We start from the raw sequence: 18861 nt of genomic DNA, 5'->3' as shown, positions 1-18861 counted from the left end.
GAATAGAAAACTTATTTTATTTATTGTTCACTTCTCTAAACAATAAAATCTAAGTCCTATACTAAAGTTACATATAAAATCAGAGTATTTAATTTTAACAGTAGGTAGTTATTTATTTTATATCTAAAACACAAATATATATTTTATGGACGTAACATTACTCTGTCATTCGAGATCACACCGTAGCTTCCATTAATTTTCTTATCACATTTTCAGAACCTGAAAAAATAAAGAAAACTACATTTATTACAAGTGAGATGTATCAACGCCATCTAGTAGCAGTTAAGTTAACTAGGTAAGTAGCAGAAGATCGACGTGGTTTCCAAAGTTGACACTAGATGGCGTTCAGAAAACATTAATGTAATGAAGAGTACAGAGAAAGTTTAATAATTTAATTTATGTAATAACTAATGGATTGTTTTTATTATCCGTTATTATTTTTGTCTCTCTCTTTTTTTAAGAGTATACAAAAAATGTATAAAAAGTTTGTATAGTTTTCTGAACTATATAAACATTTGTACATTGTTTACAACGCCATCTATTAACAACACAACGAACTACTTACGACACTACTACACAAAATAGTTGTACGTACCCGTGGATAGATGTCGCTAGTGCGTCCGCCGCTCGTCGCGCCCGGCCTTCTCTTGCCGCTTGAGGTCATTGATCGCGCTCACGCTCCCGAAGAGTACTTTCGCCGTCACATGCTGTAATACACGATGTATGTTAGATTGTGCGTTTGTGTAATGGTATGACGATATTTAATATTTGCTCACATGTTACGCACTCGTTTTTTATTTATTTGGTTAGACAATAGTCAATAATAGAATCGAATATTATTCGTCGAACAAAGATTAATAGCGTAATAGATGTACGTAATTGGTCAGAACTCAGAAGTAAAAATCTTGGAATTTTAACGGTAAACAAATACAATGCATTGTTATTCCAAATAATTTTCTAAGTAATTATGTTTTTTTCTTAAATTGAAGTAGTAAGCGAGTTTGAACCGCTTAAGGACTGTCTGTGGTCAGCCATAGATTCATTGCAACCCCTTAGGACTATGTTGGCTTGTGTAAGTGCCTCTCCTTTACCATCCATTTCAAATCAGAACATCATCATCAATCCGTCACTGTCCCACTGCTGGGCACGGGTCTCCTCTCATAATGAGAAAGATTAGGCGATAGTCCACCGTGCTGGCCAAGTGCGTATTGGTAGACTTCATACACCTTCGAGATTTTTTTTTTTGTTTTTTATTTTTTTAATCTCAGTTATGCTGGTTTCCTCACGATGTTTCTCTACACCGTAGTTATATCAAGTGATAATTAATTTGTAATACGCACATAACTTTGAAAATCAGAGGTGCGTGCCTGGGATTTGAACCTCTGACCCCTTTGATCGAGAGGCCGAGTTTCTTAACCACTAGGCTATCACTGGCACATATCGCTTATGACGCGGTGCTGAGAACGGTGCTCCCGGATGGAGTGAGCATCGTATGCTATGCCGATGACACCCTCGTCCTCACTGAAGGGGAGTGTTTCAGTAGGACGGTTCGGCTAGCAGAGCTCGGGGTGGCACGCGTCATAGAGAATATTCACAGGTTGGGCCTCCAGATAGCGTCCCATAAAACCGAGGCGATGTGGTTACACGGCCGCAGGCCGAGTGTCGTACCAGCTGAGACCTCAGTGCGTGTCGGTGATACGGACGTCCGGATAGGCGGGTACATGAAGTACCTTGGCCTAACACTGGACGGCCGCTGGCGCTTCAACGAGCACTTTGATCGTCTCGTCCCCCGGATTCATAAGGTAGCGGGTGCAATGCACAGACTGCTGCCAAATCTCGGGGGACCAAGGGAAGAAGTCCGCCGCCTCTACGCGGGTGTGATACGCTCGATCGCGCTCTACGGTGCGCCGGTATGGTCGGACAGGTTGTCTGGCTGCCGGCGCCTTGCGCGGAAACTTAACTCCGCGCAACGTACGATCGCGATCAGAGTCGCCCGGGGGTATCGTACCATATCGTACGAGGCGGCGACAGTCCTGGGGCGGTTTCCGCCCCTGGACATTCTGGCGGATATGGATGCACGGGTCTTTAATAAGATCCGCGTCCTCCGCCAGAGGACTGAACCCTTCACTGAAGAAACGGTCGAAGTGCTTCGGAGGAGAGCCAGGTGGCGCGCTCTGAGGTGCTGGCGAGATCGGCTATTGGAACCACGTAACATACGCCAACGAGTGGTCGATGCTATCGTACCGAACTTTCGGGCTTGGCTCATTGCCAAAGGTCGTGTCACCTTTCGGTTGACCCAGATACTCACCGGACATGGCTGTTTCGGTGAGTATCTGAATAGGATACAGAGGGAAGAGACGGCCCAGTGCCATCATTGCGGGCACCACGAGGATTCCGCACAGCACACGCTGCAGTACTGCCCAGCGTGGGAGTCTCAGCGGCGGATCCTCGTGTCAAAAGTGGGACCCGACCTGTCTCCAGCGGCCATTGTTGGGGCGATGGTTCAGCGCAGCGAAGCCTGGGAGGGCATGATCACCTTCTGCGACATAGTCATGTCCGCGAAGGAAGACGCCGAGCGAGCTAGGGAGCGCGCTGAACCCGCTCGGAGGAGAAGTCGCCGCGGGCGTACATAACGCCCACCGGCGCGGGGTCCCTGTAGTTCCGGGACCAGAATAGGGCTACGGTATCTCCTGCCTGTCGTAAGAGGCGACTAAAAGGAGCTTCCGGGGTTGCGGGTCGTAAGAGTGGGAGCTCGAACCGCCCGGACAGCGACCCCGGGAAGGACGGCGGTATGTGTGGTCGCATACCGTTGTGCACACCAGACGGTGTGGCGAGCGCCACGCTCACCTGGGAGGAGCCCGATGGGGCAACGCGCTAAGAGGACTCCGGTTGCGTTCCTCTGGAGATCCCGGAGTCCTCTACGCAGCGCAGAGGACGGCCACCGGGGGGGTTTTAGTGCGGTAAGAATCCCACATAACCCCGTGCCGCTCCCACGGCACAGGGTACCTTTTGAAGGTTTCCCCCTCGTAACCAAAAAAAAAAAAAAAAAAGGCTATCACTGGCACACAAATCACAACAGTGGCGCTTATGACTACTGTAATTATGTAGAAATAGGGATTGGTAGAGGCCTCGGAGTCGAATCTTAAAGTCATCATCCTATCATCATTTCAAAGGATCCTAGAGTTGGAGCTTTATGGTAAAACAACAAGGATAAAGTCTCATTATTGTAACAGGAGACTCGGGCCCAGCAGTGAGTCGGTAGTGGCATGATGATGCTGAAGCAGACATATGCGTGCTAGAGCCGTAACAGAAAAGCCTTTTTCCCCTTCGCTAAACGTTCATATTAGCGTGAGGATCTACGGCCGTCCTATTTATGTATTTAGGTTACAGGGAGGGTTGCCACCCATATAAGATACCATAACCGACTATAAAAGATACTATAAAAATACCATATTTTCATGGCTAATCCAGATATCATGGACCTCCCTCAAAATCCATTCCGTACTGGTTTTCAATATTTTTAAATAGCAAAAAGTAATCAGAAAACCGTATCTAGTCTTCCGCCCATTATTAATAATCAATCTATCCACATTTAACCTACCAAAGACAGTCATTTTACAAGATAAATCTAGTATAAAGAAATTGTCATAATATGTCGATTTTTGGTAAGTAACGTATTAGATAGAATATGTCGGCGAACAATGAGTCGGCGGAGAAAGCATATTATTTATATTTCCTTTGATCTGTAATACATCTGAAGGAAATACTATTTTTTATAGAAAGGGTGGCAACCCTAGTGACAGGGGTGTCGGTGGAAGTAACTAATATACGAGTGTGTATTACTTAGTTGTCTACGAGCTGACCCGGCAAACGTTGTGTTGCCATATAAATAACAAAAATGTTAAGGGTGAACAACCCTTATCACTTAGGGGTATGAAAAATAGATAGTAGCCGATTCTCAGACCTACTGATTAAGCATATAAAATTAGGTGAAAATCGGTAAAGCCGTTTCGGAGGAGTACGGTAACTAACATTGTGACACGAGAATTTTATATATAAGATTTTGGATCTGTAATGAATAAAAAAATACTATTTTTAAAAAAGGGTGGCAACCCTAACAGGGGCGTAGGGGCTCCGATGATACCCACGTTCGATGACACAGTTTCGCAGATGCAAGATACACCTAAACTGAATGACATTAGCACAGAAGTGGAAGTGGCGAAATCAGAGGAACCGTTGCGCCATAATGATGCATCATGTATGTGCATCTTTGTGTTTGTAACTTACAAAAAACAGACTCGAGTTTAATATTGCTAACTAAATTGTTATGCTACCACTCAGACCAAAAAATATAGATCATGAACAACCCATTACTGTCCCACTGCTGGGCACGGATCTCCTCTCATAATGAGAAGGATTAGGCCATAGTCCACCGCGCTGGCTAAGTGCGTATTGGTAGACTTCACATACCTTTGAGATTTTTTTTAATAAATCTCTCAGATATGCAGGTTTCCTCACGATGTTTTACTTCACCGTTTAGCCAGTGATAATTAATCTCTAATACGCACATAACTTTTAAAAATCAGAGGTGCGTGCCTGGGATTTGAACCTCGGACCCCTCGATCGAAAGGCCGAGTCTCTTAACCACTAGGCTATCACTGCTTTAATTAAGTAAGAAAGGAACTAATGTAGTTTATATCACTCTCACAATTTAGATGAAATATCCTCATAGGTTAAAATCGGTTAAGTCGTTTGGGGGAGGGTGCTCGAAACACATTTCCCACCGCAGTCTTTGAATACTATTTAATAAATTATAAAAAATGGAGACTATGCACAGTCAACTATGCAATTAATTTTGATTTTCTTTTAGCAGACGATGTAGATATAATTTGTGTTAGTGTGTCTAAGTGGCATAATTATTTGTTTAATTGCTAACCAACTTTACATTTTTAAATAGGTACTGTGTGAAAATAAGAAGCGTACAAAAACCGTCAATTTACATTAAGTACATTATTTACGGTAACAAGTGTACACTGTATAGTGTAGGTACATATTATTCTTTTACTAACACACTAACATAATACATACAAAACACATTCTCTTGTACACATGGGGATCTTACAGCAGTTTCAGTTTACGATCGTAAAACATAGCTCAAAAGTGTGCAACAAACTACCACTAACAACTAACTACGTTCTCCACGTAAATTCGTTGAAAAAGGAGGTTTAGTAAATGCTACACCGCTCTTAAACGTAACAAGGCAGTGTGGCTCTAATCACCTAACACGAAAGAACAAAATCCTATTACAGTAATTTAGCAAACAACAACTTTTAGGTGTGTTCACGTGTGGTTAGTGGTTGGGCGAGTTGCTTGTTGCTACAGTTTTCGTATGAGATTGATTTAGTATACGTATCATTCAGTTTATCTGATACGAGCTATTGCCCGCGGCTCGTTCGCGTTACGAAGTAATCTTATTAACCAAGAAAATTTATACAAGCTTTCATCCCCTATTTTATCCCCTTGGGGGTAGAATTGATCAAAATCCTTTCTTAGCGGATGCCTACGTCATAACATCTACCTGTATGCCAATTTTCAGCCCGATCCGTCCAGTGGTTTGGGCTGTGCGTTGATAGATCACTATGTCAGTCAGTCACCTTTGAGTTATATATATTTAGACTACTATGTGTTTACTGTCACCCATGGACGTCTGTAGCCTATATTTACCAAAACGACCATATTTGTACTTAGGAATAGCAATGCATCTGATCTTTATATAAAACTCCTGTTATATATGGGGGTGGGTAACAGATGACCATAGGCGGCAGTGACCAGTGCCCATGAGGTGGACTGTAGACTGGTTTACAATTCCAAAAGTATCAAAACATTGATCATGAGTCGATTCACATAAACACATCGATATAAAGTAAATGAGCGTGTACAGTACAAACTTGGTTAGATTTTTTGGCATCAACGCTACACCTATTTCTGCTTAATAACAGCGGTGTTAAGTGCTTCTGTTCTGATTTAAATGGTGTAGTAAGGGAGGCATACTTATTCGAGGCGTGTACAAGGCTGACTTTGTCTTCAGGGAAGCAACTCACCTGCGGCTGCAATAAGGACTGTTATCTTATTTAAAGTTGATAACAAATGGGCGGCAGAGGCCACCAACCATCAAGGGAACTGATTCTCTTTGCTATTTCTACAATAAACAACGAGACTAAGTCACAAATTTGAAGCCAGTGAACAAGCGAGAACACTGGTACGTGTAAACGAGCTGCCGTGCGGCAGAATGCTACCCCATGGAGGTGTTCGTTAAAAGAGATCGCTTTTAACCATTAGGAGTAGTGTAGTCGTTCGCTACTTGTATAATATAAAGAGTACGTTACAAATTTAAAGCCAGTGAACAAGTAAGTAGACTTGCACGTGTAAACGAGCCGCTCAGTAGCAGAATGTTACCCCACGGAGGTGTTCCTCGTTAAAGGGGATCGCTCTGTCGAAATTAACAACGAGCACAATTAGACAGGGCTGTCACAACACATGTACAAATTAAACTGTACCTAAATGATGCTGGTTCACTAAGTATACGTGTAAATGACTATACGTAAGGTTCCAGGTTCGATTCCCGGTCAGGTAATGATCTAAATTTGACTTTCTGTTCTGGGTCTGGGTGTTTGTGTGACGTAAGGTGTAGTGTAAAAATTCTAGTGTAGGTCTATGAAAATAATGCTGGGTGCCTGCATTCGTTTCTAAGGCGCTTCACCTGAATTTTCGTGGTTAAGTCTATAAAAGTTGGAATGATGAGGCATTCCATCTTAGTATTCTCTACCTTGCCACATTCTTTAAACCAGAACAAAACAACAAAATTACTAATACGAGTAAGAAAGACACTTATGTGTGGCATTGGTGTACTCATCTGATCTCTGTCGAACCACAAAATTTCTGCCCTAAAAAAAAAAATACAATGTAGATGGTTTTGGCAACCCTAATTAGGGTCGCTATTCCGTTTATGGTATTGGAGAAAGGTTGTTAAGGCACTGCTTTGACGCTACTCATTATTTTATGGTTTGCACTAAAAATTTATAAACCTCTCCCATTACAGCGCAATGGGGCTAATTCAAAGCTACGTATTTCCAAAATTCTGCTTGAATTTCTCTGTTTATATTTGTTTTATTTTATAACGGCATCATTTAACAGGTATTGCTTAGTGGCATGTAAAGGCTCTCGTTAGGGGTCTGGGGTTCAAATCCCAGGCACGCGTACCGGATTTTTCTTTTGTGGTGTCATTCCGGATGCACCACCGCCACACCTACTTCTGCCTTATAATAAAATCGTTAAACGCTGCTGTATTCTGGTTTGAAGGGTGTGACAGGAAGAAACACTTATAGGAGGAGTTACAACTTGTCCTCAGGGGTAGCAAAACATGTAGATGACATCAGAACTCCAATCCTATTTGGGGTTGGAGGACTGTTTTATCGAATTAATGAAAGAAACTAACTATTTTAGAGTGAGTATGTGTGAAGTTTCAATAACATAAAGTTTGATTTTTTTCTGCCACAATGAATTTGAACTGCTGGGAATATATGTGGCTATAATCAGTTTAACAGAGATTCTAGATTTTTCAGTGTAATAAAGATCTATAGTTATATTAAATTTCAATGAGTTTGAAACAATTATGAAATTCTATGGATTGCAATGCCCGCTTAAGCGATGCAAAAACTATATTCTTAGCTCAAACAATTTTCGTTATTACATCGCTAACTGTTTCATAGCTCATACCGAAACTTATAAAATACCAACTATTTTAAGCTCAATAACTAACTGAATTTAAAACCATTGTGATGTACTTTTTTAACGTGTTTTAATTGTGTTATGCGACTATGGTAGTTTCGTACTGGATCTAAAAGTATTGAAGCTGGGTAGAAAATACCTAATTTATAAACAAACTACGTTTAAAATCTTGTGGCATTTTTATTTAGGAGGTTACGTTTGATTATAAGTAACGACTAAAACGTTTGTATTTCTAAAATATTGTAGTAAGCGAGTTTACAGTGCTTACTGTTGTCCATGGACATTTGTAACCACCTTTTTTTATAATATAGGAGTAGCAGGCGAGAATGTAGTACACCTGATCGCAAGTGGCTACTACCGCCCGTTGACATCTGTAATCAACCCCAGATAAGATTAGATATTCCTATCTGAGGTCGGCCCCATATGCACCGCTACCCCTGAGGACTAAGCTGGAACGCGTCGGAAAAGTATGTCTCCCAACTCTGTCACCAACTCCACTTACAACAGGTTTTACTCGAAAACGATGGCAGGTGCGTTTGCACTGCTGAAGACTAAGATTGTCGCCTAACATGTCAGTCATTTGAGCATTCGTACAAATATAGATACATTTTCTCCATATCATTCACAATAAAATACGTTAATAGAATGTATTGTTTTGCTATCACTTATTCCATAGCACCTTTTTAAGTTTATGTAATGACATGTTATTAATTATTTGAATAAGCTACGCTAAAATAATATATTCGGCTCCGCCTTAACTCATTTTGCACGGCGGCGTCGCTCTACATTTCGTAATTATCATCTTAAGCAGAGCACCGGCCAGTGGAATCAAGGTACATCGACAGAAACGGGATTTAGGGATCTGCATGCAATAATTGGAACCAAAATTGGGAGTCCAATTCATGTCAATTGGAATCGAACAATAACAAGAAACAGACCAAATTAAAAAGTAAATAAATAAGTAAGGAAATGTGTACATAAGAAAGTCCTTAAATAGAAAAAAAGCAAATTTTATTTCTTTACAATGATTATTACATTTGTCAATTGGCATCAAATTCCTAATTTTTATGCGAATCCATTAATTAATACGTACGGATAAATGATTTAATATATTATATCCCGTTTCGTAAATTACTATTATAATATTTACATGAAAATGAAAATAATAAACATGGTCCCTTTGACCCTCGCGTGGAATGCGGGATCAAAGGATAGTATTCCCTTTAAATTGGGCCGTTTTTATTTACAGTTCTTCATAAACATCCTATCGAAAAATATTATTTTGTTTGCTACTCATGAACACGCCAGATACATGAGTACTCATAGTACGCGTGTTCATTGTCTGTAGGAACAAATGTTAAAAGTCTGATCGATTAGTCTGGGCACAAATATTTACGAAAATCAATATCTTATTCAAAAAAGTCTCGTAATTTTGTTTTGGTTTCCATTTTTAGCTCAGATATTATCCACTGGTAATATGAAAATAATTAGATTTATTTAAAGGAATATTTAATTTAACTTGCAAATTATTTAAATGAAAGTATGTAAGTACGGAACCACCGTGCAAAAAACGCGCTTGACCGGTTCATTTACCAATTACCGGTGTAAAAAACAAAATTCCGTGCTACCTTATAAGCACTACACTTTCGAAATAATATATAAAAATATTTTTTATGAGAGCATGTGCTCTCGATTTGAATATGTATGATTTTTTTGTTGCCAATATTCTTTAACATAAAGGATAATTTGATAGGCTTTGTACTGTGATAAAAAATCAATATTCTACTAAATTTTAATACAACTGATAGGGGTATATGAATTTTAGTCCTGTTTTTGCATATACTTTTTTAAATAATATATACTGAGTCTTACATGACTACTAAAGTTTTTCACCAGTAACTGTTTAAGTTTACCAAAGTAGATATAGACAAAAAATATACGTTTATTCTATTTTATTCAACTTCATAGAATTCAATTAAAAATATTAACGCTTTCTACACTCACAGCCCCACACTAGGATTCCCTGTGTCGTAGATGCCACGGACACACACATAGACAAATACACAAACACCCAGACCCAGAAACAGAAATCAAAATTCATCATTTAGATATCTGTCTGGCCGGGGATCGGACCCGGGACCCTTTGCGCGTCAGACCGGTGTGGTGACCGCTCCGCCACGCGGGTCATCAAAATATTTTTACACTAAGTAAGAATGTAAAAAAAAAATATAATAATTATTATGTTTTTCTACGCTACAGACCTTATCTACAAGAAAATACCACCTTATTATAAAAAAGCGTATAAATATTTTATCTGTGGCATTCCAAGATTTAATGCAGCGCCATCTCTTATCAGCAACTGTCAATCGCTAGTGATTGGGTCGCTCGCTTGCACAACGTAACCCAATTCCATTCCCAATTATTGACACACAGACAGACAGGTCTAATGTAACGCATTTCCGTATTTATAAATTATTAATGTACCTCTTGTACTGTATGTTAAGTGTTTTAGCACTTGTTTGATAGCAAGCGATGTTTGGTGAAATACAAGCAATACGTAAATATTAGAATATCTGAGTTACACTTCGTTATTCCAGATGATTGTTGCCGAAATCTATAGCAAAAATAGAAAAATGTTCCCTATATTTCCTGTTTAATTCTATGCAGAATCTCGGTTACGATTTGATATAATACATAATTATCATGTAAAGTTTTAATTAACTTTTCGGCTTTCTTGTATTCTTTGTAAACGGTTCGTTATAGTTAGTTAAATTTCTATATGGAACTTTTAAAATTAAAATTGCCACGTACCTATAGGTAATCGTAGTCCACTAAAAGAATAGAAAGAAAAATTCTTACGATAAAATAGGTTCTTAATCAATGCGTTACTCGCTCAGAGTGAGACATACCTTAACCGAGTACTTAGTAATAATGAATTAATGTATGCACATTATCAACTAACACGCCTGCACATCAATTTCCTGTTAAGATAAATAAATTATATTGATAAAAATATGATATAATGATACCAATGATAGCGATTACAAATAGCTTAGAATAATAATGTTTGTAAAGTTTATTACCTTAGGTTAGGTCTCGGATTTCTATGAATAAATTAGATATATGCGTAATGTGCTCTGTGTAACATTCTAGATTAATTAACGAAGGTGGTAGAACCTTGTGGTTCAACTCCGGCGACACCACCACACCTATTTCTGTGATAAGGGAGACCTACGAGGTATTTCAGCTTAGTGCTTAGGGGTAGCGTCGCATTTGTGACCGACCTCAGGTAGGAAGATCTAATCCGATCTGGAGTTGATTACAGATGTACATGGGCGGTAGTACTTACCATCACTGGACTGCATGCTCGTCTGCTATTCCTATATTATAAAAAATAGTATAAATAAATTAGATATATGGGTATCGTGCTATGTGTAACACTCTACATAAATTAATTGCAACTGCAGGACTATAATTTTCCTAAACGATATAATATACGATACATAATAATATATGTTTTGTATAAATGGTTCGTCCTGCGAGAAAATGACTGATGGAAAAATGCAGTCACGTGCGAGTCGGGCACGAAAGGTTCCGTATTTAAAATAATAATGCGTAGAGCTAAAACATATGTTTATAAGAAGTGATAGTCTAGAAATTGGAATCTAGTTTTTCAATTGCGTAGTTCGAGGTTTGAATCCCTGGCTTAAACACCAAACCTAAGATTTTTAGAAGTAACGTGCGTATAATAAGTTAATAATCATTTAAGTGAATGATAAAGAAAATCGTGAGGAAATGTTTATTTTCTAAGAGTTCTTAAAGACTTTTCAACGATGTATAAAGTCCATACCGCACTTGGCAAGCGCGGCTATGGCTTAAACCTTCTGATTCGGAAACCCGTGCCCAACAGTGGGACAGTAATTTTATGATATTACAAAATCTACTTACAAATCATTAGTTACTTATGACCTTTAATATTAAAAAATTTAACGGAACAATGGGGATTTTCGTTTCATAATTGGATTTAGCCGTTATCACGTTAAATACGTTACGTTAATGAGGTCGCTGACGTCATCGCTAACAACGTTATTACTCACTAATTGTAATATGTGGATAATGCAACATGCCTGTTATTATGGCAACTTAATAGCTTGTAATATGTTGCCTATATAGATTTAGTTACGTGAGGTCGAATCTATTCATAGATTCAGTTTTTTGATATTGGGATGTAATGATAAATTGATGGAAAATGTGCTGAAAGCAGTGTTTATAGCTTTTCTTTGGACTGAACTTGCAAATAAGCATACCGGCCATATAGTAAGTCGCCCAGAGACATCTGTAATTAACTCTACATAATATAAAGTCCTATCTAAGGTCAGTAGAGCCGTTGGTATCCTTAAAGCTTTGAATGTAGAAGAACCCATTGTAATTCGACCCTGGAGGCACCACTGCCTCTGCCTAACAATAACAGTGTTAAGCGTTGCTGTGTTTAGGTTTGAAAAGTGATTAAAAGAAGCCATACTCGTTCCAGGCGTTCCAACTTAGTCTTTAGGGTTGCAACACATCTGTGTCCAACCTTAGGTAGGAATTTCATCTTATCTGGGGTTGATTACAGCCCATGAGCTTCAGATGCCACTTACCATCAGATAAACTGAATGATCGTTTGCCACTTTAATATTTAAAAATACTAATTGTCAACGAGCATGCAGTTCACTTGATAGTATGTCAGTGCCACCTATAGGCATCTGTTTACCTCAAATAATATAAACTAGAATGAACTTTTTTTTTATAATAGGAGTAGCAGACGAGCATGCAGTCCACCTGATAGTAAGTGGCTACTGTCGCCCATGGACATGTGTAATCAACCCAAGATTGAGTTAGATATTCCTACCTAAGGTCGGCCACAGATGCGCCGCTACTCGCGAGGAATAAGCTGGAACGCAGCGAAAAAGTATGTCTCCCTTACCACACCCCTTAAATCAGAACACAGCAGCGCTTAACACTGCTGTTATAAGGCAGAAATAGTTGTGGCGGTGGTGCCGCCGTAGTCGAACCACAAAGGGTTCTACCACCTTCTTGAAATGAGGTCGGTAGTTGCGTTGCTACCTAAGCTTAATAATACCCAAAGCTAGGTTTAGTTAGCTACAGTAATTACCTGGTAATTCCCATTACTGGTGACGCTGGGGGGAGTGTACCCCCGTGCGTTGTACCCCGCGCCCGCGGCCCCATGGTACAGGGTGTTGTTGTTCGCGTCCCGAGTCGTCGCCGCCGTGTACGTCGACTTGCAGTTTTGGGACATGCTGTATATCTGGAAATTTTGAGGGGGGATTGAGTTTGGCTATATATTTGCTGTTTGAAAAAGTGCTCTTTATTTAGCATTTTTAGAAGTTAGATATGATTGTGGATAGTATATTTGTCTGACTTTCTATTTGAGTGATTGTAGAGCTCTACAATTGACTTTCACAATTGACATTACGAGTTTTATTATGACATTATTATAAAAAAAAACCGACTGCCTTACAATATAGCCTGTCACTCCTATAAGTAAGTAGAATCCAACGATATCTTACGTATTAAAATCATGAGTATTATGAGAAATAATGATGAGGTGCACGTAGATAGATACTATATGCTAGAAAAACATAACGTTCCCCATTTAGGTAAAAAGTAAATGAACAATCAGAAAATACTATTATTAAGACATTTACCTGACCCGAGAACGAACCGAAACCTAATACAGATCGAACTAATACGATAACCGTGGCGTCGAAGGGATTTTCTAAATATTGCACACATTAAAATCAAAATATCATTTATGGTACCAAAACACAGTTATAGAGTAACGATTGAGCTTTCGGAAATAGCTTTTCTCGAAAGCTCAACAACAACAAATGAAGATGTCCAGTAGCGATACAAAAACTGAGCAGATGTTTTTTAAAAATTGTACAGTAGGTAAATAAAAAGTGGATTATTTTTTACTGTTTTTGCAAAAAAAACTTATAAAAACCGAATTAAACGTGCGAGAAGCAAATACAAAGACATTTTTTATCTGTCGAAACGAAAAAATGGCGCCCCAATGATCGTTTATATGTAGAGCGGTTGTTTAATAAAATGGTAGGTGTAACTGGTTCCAATAAAATTGTAATCAAAAATGGCAATTGACTTTAATATTTACCTTTTGTTCTCTTTATATTGTATGAATAAGTAGGATATACAATAGCCACTATTTTTACCCGACAAAAGGAGGGTAATGTTATTCGGTCGTGTACGTGGATTGCCAATTTTTAACACACTTTACAACCCAAATGATTTGACAAATTTTAAAATATGAGATGTCGTTAAATTGCTCTGATAGCACGAGTGACTTTGGATAAATTAGAATTTAACAAAATCAAAATAGCATATGTTATTCTTTATTTTTCGGCATGGCATAAACGACTTCCCGCTTATTAACACTTAATCTATCCATTGCCTACGATAGATCTGCTACAAGGTTGTCAATTTCTAGTATGCAGTAATTGTAAAATATCGCTCAAACTGTGAGAGAGATTGATTAACGATAATTGACGTTATTTCAAAATAACATAATAATAAATAACAAAATAAATATATATTTATATACATATTTATTTTATTTTTGTATAGGCCAACGGCGGCACTTACAAATTGTTTGTTACAATGCATTTATGCAGTCAGTTTTCTTATTTAAAAAAAAAATCAAAATCTTGATTCCATTATTTATTAGAACGGGTTACACCAGCTTGTCTTCGTGGTCGGTAAGTAATTAAAAAAAGCTGTCCGAAATTGTAGCAACTTGAGTCAGTACAGTTATTAACAGTAAACGTAATATGAGATGGACGTTGTAGCGTTCGGTACAATTCACGACAGGTAGCGGTTACGTAGAACATTGAACATTTTGAAGGTAGACCCTCTGAGGTTCGATTCCGGCGGCACCACCGCCACACCTATTTCTGCCTTATAACCGCAGTGTTAAACGCTGCTGTATTCTGGTTTGAAGGGAGACATAAGGGAGACATACTTTTCCGAGGCGTTCCAGCTTAGTCCTCAGGAGTAGCGGCGTATCTGTGGCCGACCTCAGGTAGGAATATCTAATACAATTAGATTTTAATACAAATAGAATTAGTCTAATTAGGTAGGAATATCTAATACAATTAGGCTCCAGATTAGGCTTCAGGGATAGTGACGCATTTACGGACGACTTGAGATCGGGAATGTGGTCTTTAATGGAGTTGATTTCAGATGTTTATGGACGGCAGTAGCTACTTAACGTCAGGTGGACTGCATGCTCGTCTGCTAGTTCTATACTGTATTAAAAAAAGAAAAATGTATTTTCAAAAACGCTATCCGCTTGTGACGTAAGCCTTTAATATTCGCCGGGCATTTTTCGGCGTTCAGTCAAAATGGATTACCCATTTTCTTGCTCTGCTGTACATCACACGTATACCGGCCAGTGATTAATACTCCGTCGGCATATTGCAAATTAATTGGACTCTACAAATGGCGGTTTTGTTTGTTCTGAAGATCGTAGGTACTAACGTTATCTGGCTAAGAAAAAAATGACATTTAACGCATAAAGGTGAGGTAGATTTATAAGCGACATGTGTGAATTGCAAGTAATTAGTATTCACTTATCTTAGGGGTACAGAAAATGTTAGGTACAACTAATTATGTATAAAAATAACTTATATAGTCGTGCATTACGAATTAGTGTGGGCGATTTTGTCGAATAAAAAGAGAATTTAGTGTTAACTAGCTGACCCGGTAAACGTTGTGTTGCCATATAAATAAAAAAATGTTAAGGGTGAACAACTTTTATCACTTAGGGGTATGAAAAATAGATAGTAGCCGATTCTCAGACCTACTAAATATGCATATAAAATTTGGTAAAAATCGGTGAAGCCGTTTTGGAGGAGTACGGTAATTAATACTGTGACACGAGGATTTTATGAGATTTACATTTTCAAATTATTATTATTTTCCTACTATGCCTAACTGTTGAAGAATTTCTCGTCATGGCATAAAGGTATATGGTTTGCATTTTATTTTTTAATTTTTGTCCTGATGTTTTTCTTTTCGATATTCTTTATATTTTTACTCTTCAAGGAGACGAACGAAGCCTTGGGTGAAAGGCATATGTTTTGTATGCACATTTTAATGACAGGTACATATTTTGTTTGTCAATCTTATAAATCAAATGAAGGACAATCATACACCATAGGACACCATTGTTAACATATGCCTAAAGTAATTACATATTTAACCGGTTTTAACTTCAACATCGCAACCGAAAACCTTGAAAGGGCCGGGCAAATTTAATATGGAGCAATTACATGCGAATTCACAAAGAATTTTGTGGTTTCGGTAAAAAAAAGTCGACCAAAACGCTATTATTATACGATATATAATGAGTGCAATAACAAAGTAGCGGACCGGATTTTGAGATCGGGCCTTATTCGTCGAGATCTCGAAGTTACCGCATTGCTACCTTACAATGATCTACATACATAATGAGTTTGATTAAATCTGCGTAAAAAATTAACTTACTTACGTTGGTTTAATTTTAGAGCTGTATAAATGGCCTTTTTCGTTTTTTGGCGCGTTCGCCGCAAATGCTCTTGTTTGTATTGACATATTACGATTATTGCTTTGTGCTCGATTGGCTTTTATAATTATTTTGAATGAGATAATGCCTCACTGTAATATTTTTATGTTGATAACATGGATTTCTTCGACGACTAGGGAATGCCTAGATGAAGCTCTGTTACGATAGTGTGAAGGAGTTGACCATTTCAAACTATTAAATTAATTTAGATAAACTATTTGAAAGACTAAAGCTATTTGATAAGTATAATGGAATACTATTTCAATGTTGACATACCATTTAACTCAATTTGTTAAACTTTTCGGTCTTCAAACGGTCAATATAAAAATTTTAAAGGAGACAGAACCCTCTGTGTTTCGATTTTGACGGCACCACCGCCCCAACTATTTCTGCCTCATAACAGCAGTGGTAGGTGCTGCTGTGTTTTGGTTCGAAGTAGTCAACCTGATGGTAAGTTGGTACTGCTGCCCATGGGTATTCTCTAATCAACCCTACATAAGCTTAAAATCCCTGCCCGAGGTTGGCACTAGATGAGTTGCTACCCCCTAAAGACTAAATTGAAACGTCTCGGATAAGTATATCTCCATTACCATACATTACAACCTACAAAGCTAAAACCTATAAAATAAATGTGTCTATACAATAGACACTTTGAATACATTTATTAGAGACGGACATTGCTCTAGATCGACACTAGATACTGGACGCCGGAATCGAATCCGGATGCGCTGTGACCCATTGATACAAATACCTCAGAACCGGTACTAGAGCTTGCAGACTCCTTTGTTTAGTTTATGTACATAAATAAATTTAAGTGTTTGTCTGTTGTAATAAAAAATGTAGCTAATTTTAGTGATGATTAATTTCGCCAAATCAGCTGTAAAATATTCATTATCTTTATACCTAACGAGCTTTTGCCCGCGGCTTCGCTCGCGTTACAATGTAATATTTTCATCCCCTATTTTATCCCCTTGGCGGTAGAATTGATCAAAATCCTTTCGTAGTGGATGCCTACGTCATAACATCTACCTGCATGCCAAATTTCAGCCCGATCCGTCCAGTGGTTTGGGCTGTACGTTGATAGATCACTATGTCAGTTACCTTTGAGTTATATATATTTAGATATAGGTTCGTCTAACTCTACCTAATTATTATGCTTTTTATTTTTTCTTTGGGATTCACTTTTTCTAGTGACAAAACAAACATTTACAAGCATTGTATGATGAGCATTGTATTGCTTCCATCAGTTGAACCTGAACGTAAGTCGTGAATGCTGTCCATGGATATCTATAAATTAACAATTATTTTTGTTAACGAGGTGGAAACCTTCAAAAGGTACTCAGTGTGTAGGTCAGAGCGACACGGGGCTATGTGGGATTGTTACCGCACTAAAACCCCCCGGTGGCGATCCTCAGGCTGCTAGGACTTTGGGATCTCCAACAGAACACAATCGGAGTCCTCTAAACGTTTTGTCCATAATCAACAATCCTAAGGCTTGCATTATTAGTTGAGTCGTTACTCGTTATCCTTTTTGTTTCGCGGGGAAACAAATCATGGGTTTTTCTCAACCGAGTGGGCAGCGGAGAGGATATGCCGGACTCCGACCAGCCAAAGCCTCATGGTATTCCTCTAGACGCGCTTTGTCGGGATTACGGGGACGCTACTAGCGCTCTTCCGCGGTCCCGATTGGATTGTTATCGCTGAGTTCTAAATTACAACGCTTCGTCTAAGTACCTCTTTAAACTCAAATTCAGCAGCTAACCGTTGTTATAATGTAATCATAGCGGTGATGTCACTTCTATTTTTTTTTATAATATAAGAGTAGCAGACGAGCATGCAGTCCACCTGATGGTAAGTGACTACTGCCGCCCATGGACATCTGTAATCAACCCCAGATAGGATTATATATTCCTACCTGAGGTCGGCCACAGATGCGCCGCTACCCCTGAGGACTAAGCTGGAACGCCTCGGAAAAGTCTGTCTACCTTACCACACCCTTCAAACTGGAACACAGCAGCGCCTAACACTGCTGTTATTAGGTAGAAATAGGTGCCGCCGGAGTCGAACCACAAAGGATTCTACCACCTTCAAATTATTAAGACCTTCTTAAAGTGAAATTAACAAACCTTTTCATATACAACCGCGAACCTTAAGCCCTTAGCTATGGTTAAAACAAAATAATATTCAAACAGGCTTTAAATATTACGAAACAACGTCACAATACGTTAATACCGTATTATCTCCCCCTACCCGCGTAATCCGCTGTACAAACATTACTAAGATGACTAAAATAAAGAGATTCATCACTCTTAACAAGAAAGTGTAACCAGTTTTGAGAATTGAAATGTTCTAATGTCCCTAAAAAGTTTGAAATACTTATTTTTTTATTACGTAACTTACGTTGTATTATTTATACGTATCTTTTTTTTAATGATTGTTTACTTGTCATA

The 18861-nt window shown here is 38.6% G+C and overlaps 1 protein-coding gene across 1 annotated transcript in view; it reads right to left on the bottom strand.

Annotated features, from left to right (window-relative positions):
- The window catches only part of LOC140744553 (uncharacterized), a 48038-nt gene continuing 29177 nt past the window's right edge, over positions 1–18861 (bottom strand). The window contains exons 2-4 of the mRNA XM_073076186.1: positions 12944–13096; positions 596–707; positions 1–219 (exon numbers count right to left, since the gene is read on the bottom strand). Of these exons, the coding sequence (XP_072932287.1) occupies positions 612–707; positions 12944–13087 (240 nt within the window). The 5' untranslated portion in view covers positions 13088–13096 and the 3' untranslated portion in view covers positions 1–219; positions 596–611. The remainder of the gene's footprint in view (positions 220–595; positions 708–12943; positions 13097–18861) is intronic.

This window comes from Epargyreus clarus, unplaced genomic scaffold (genome assembly GCF_041222505.1).
Source record: "Epargyreus clarus isolate Ecla_fem2 unplaced genomic scaffold, WU_Ecla_fem_2.2 ptg000008l, whole genome shotgun sequence".
In the NCBI taxonomy this organism is placed as follows: Eukaryota; Metazoa; Arthropoda; class Insecta; order Lepidoptera; family Hesperiidae; genus Epargyreus; species Epargyreus clarus.
Note: the sequence above shows the minus strand (reverse complement) of the source record. Positions and strands in the feature narration are given on the sequence as shown.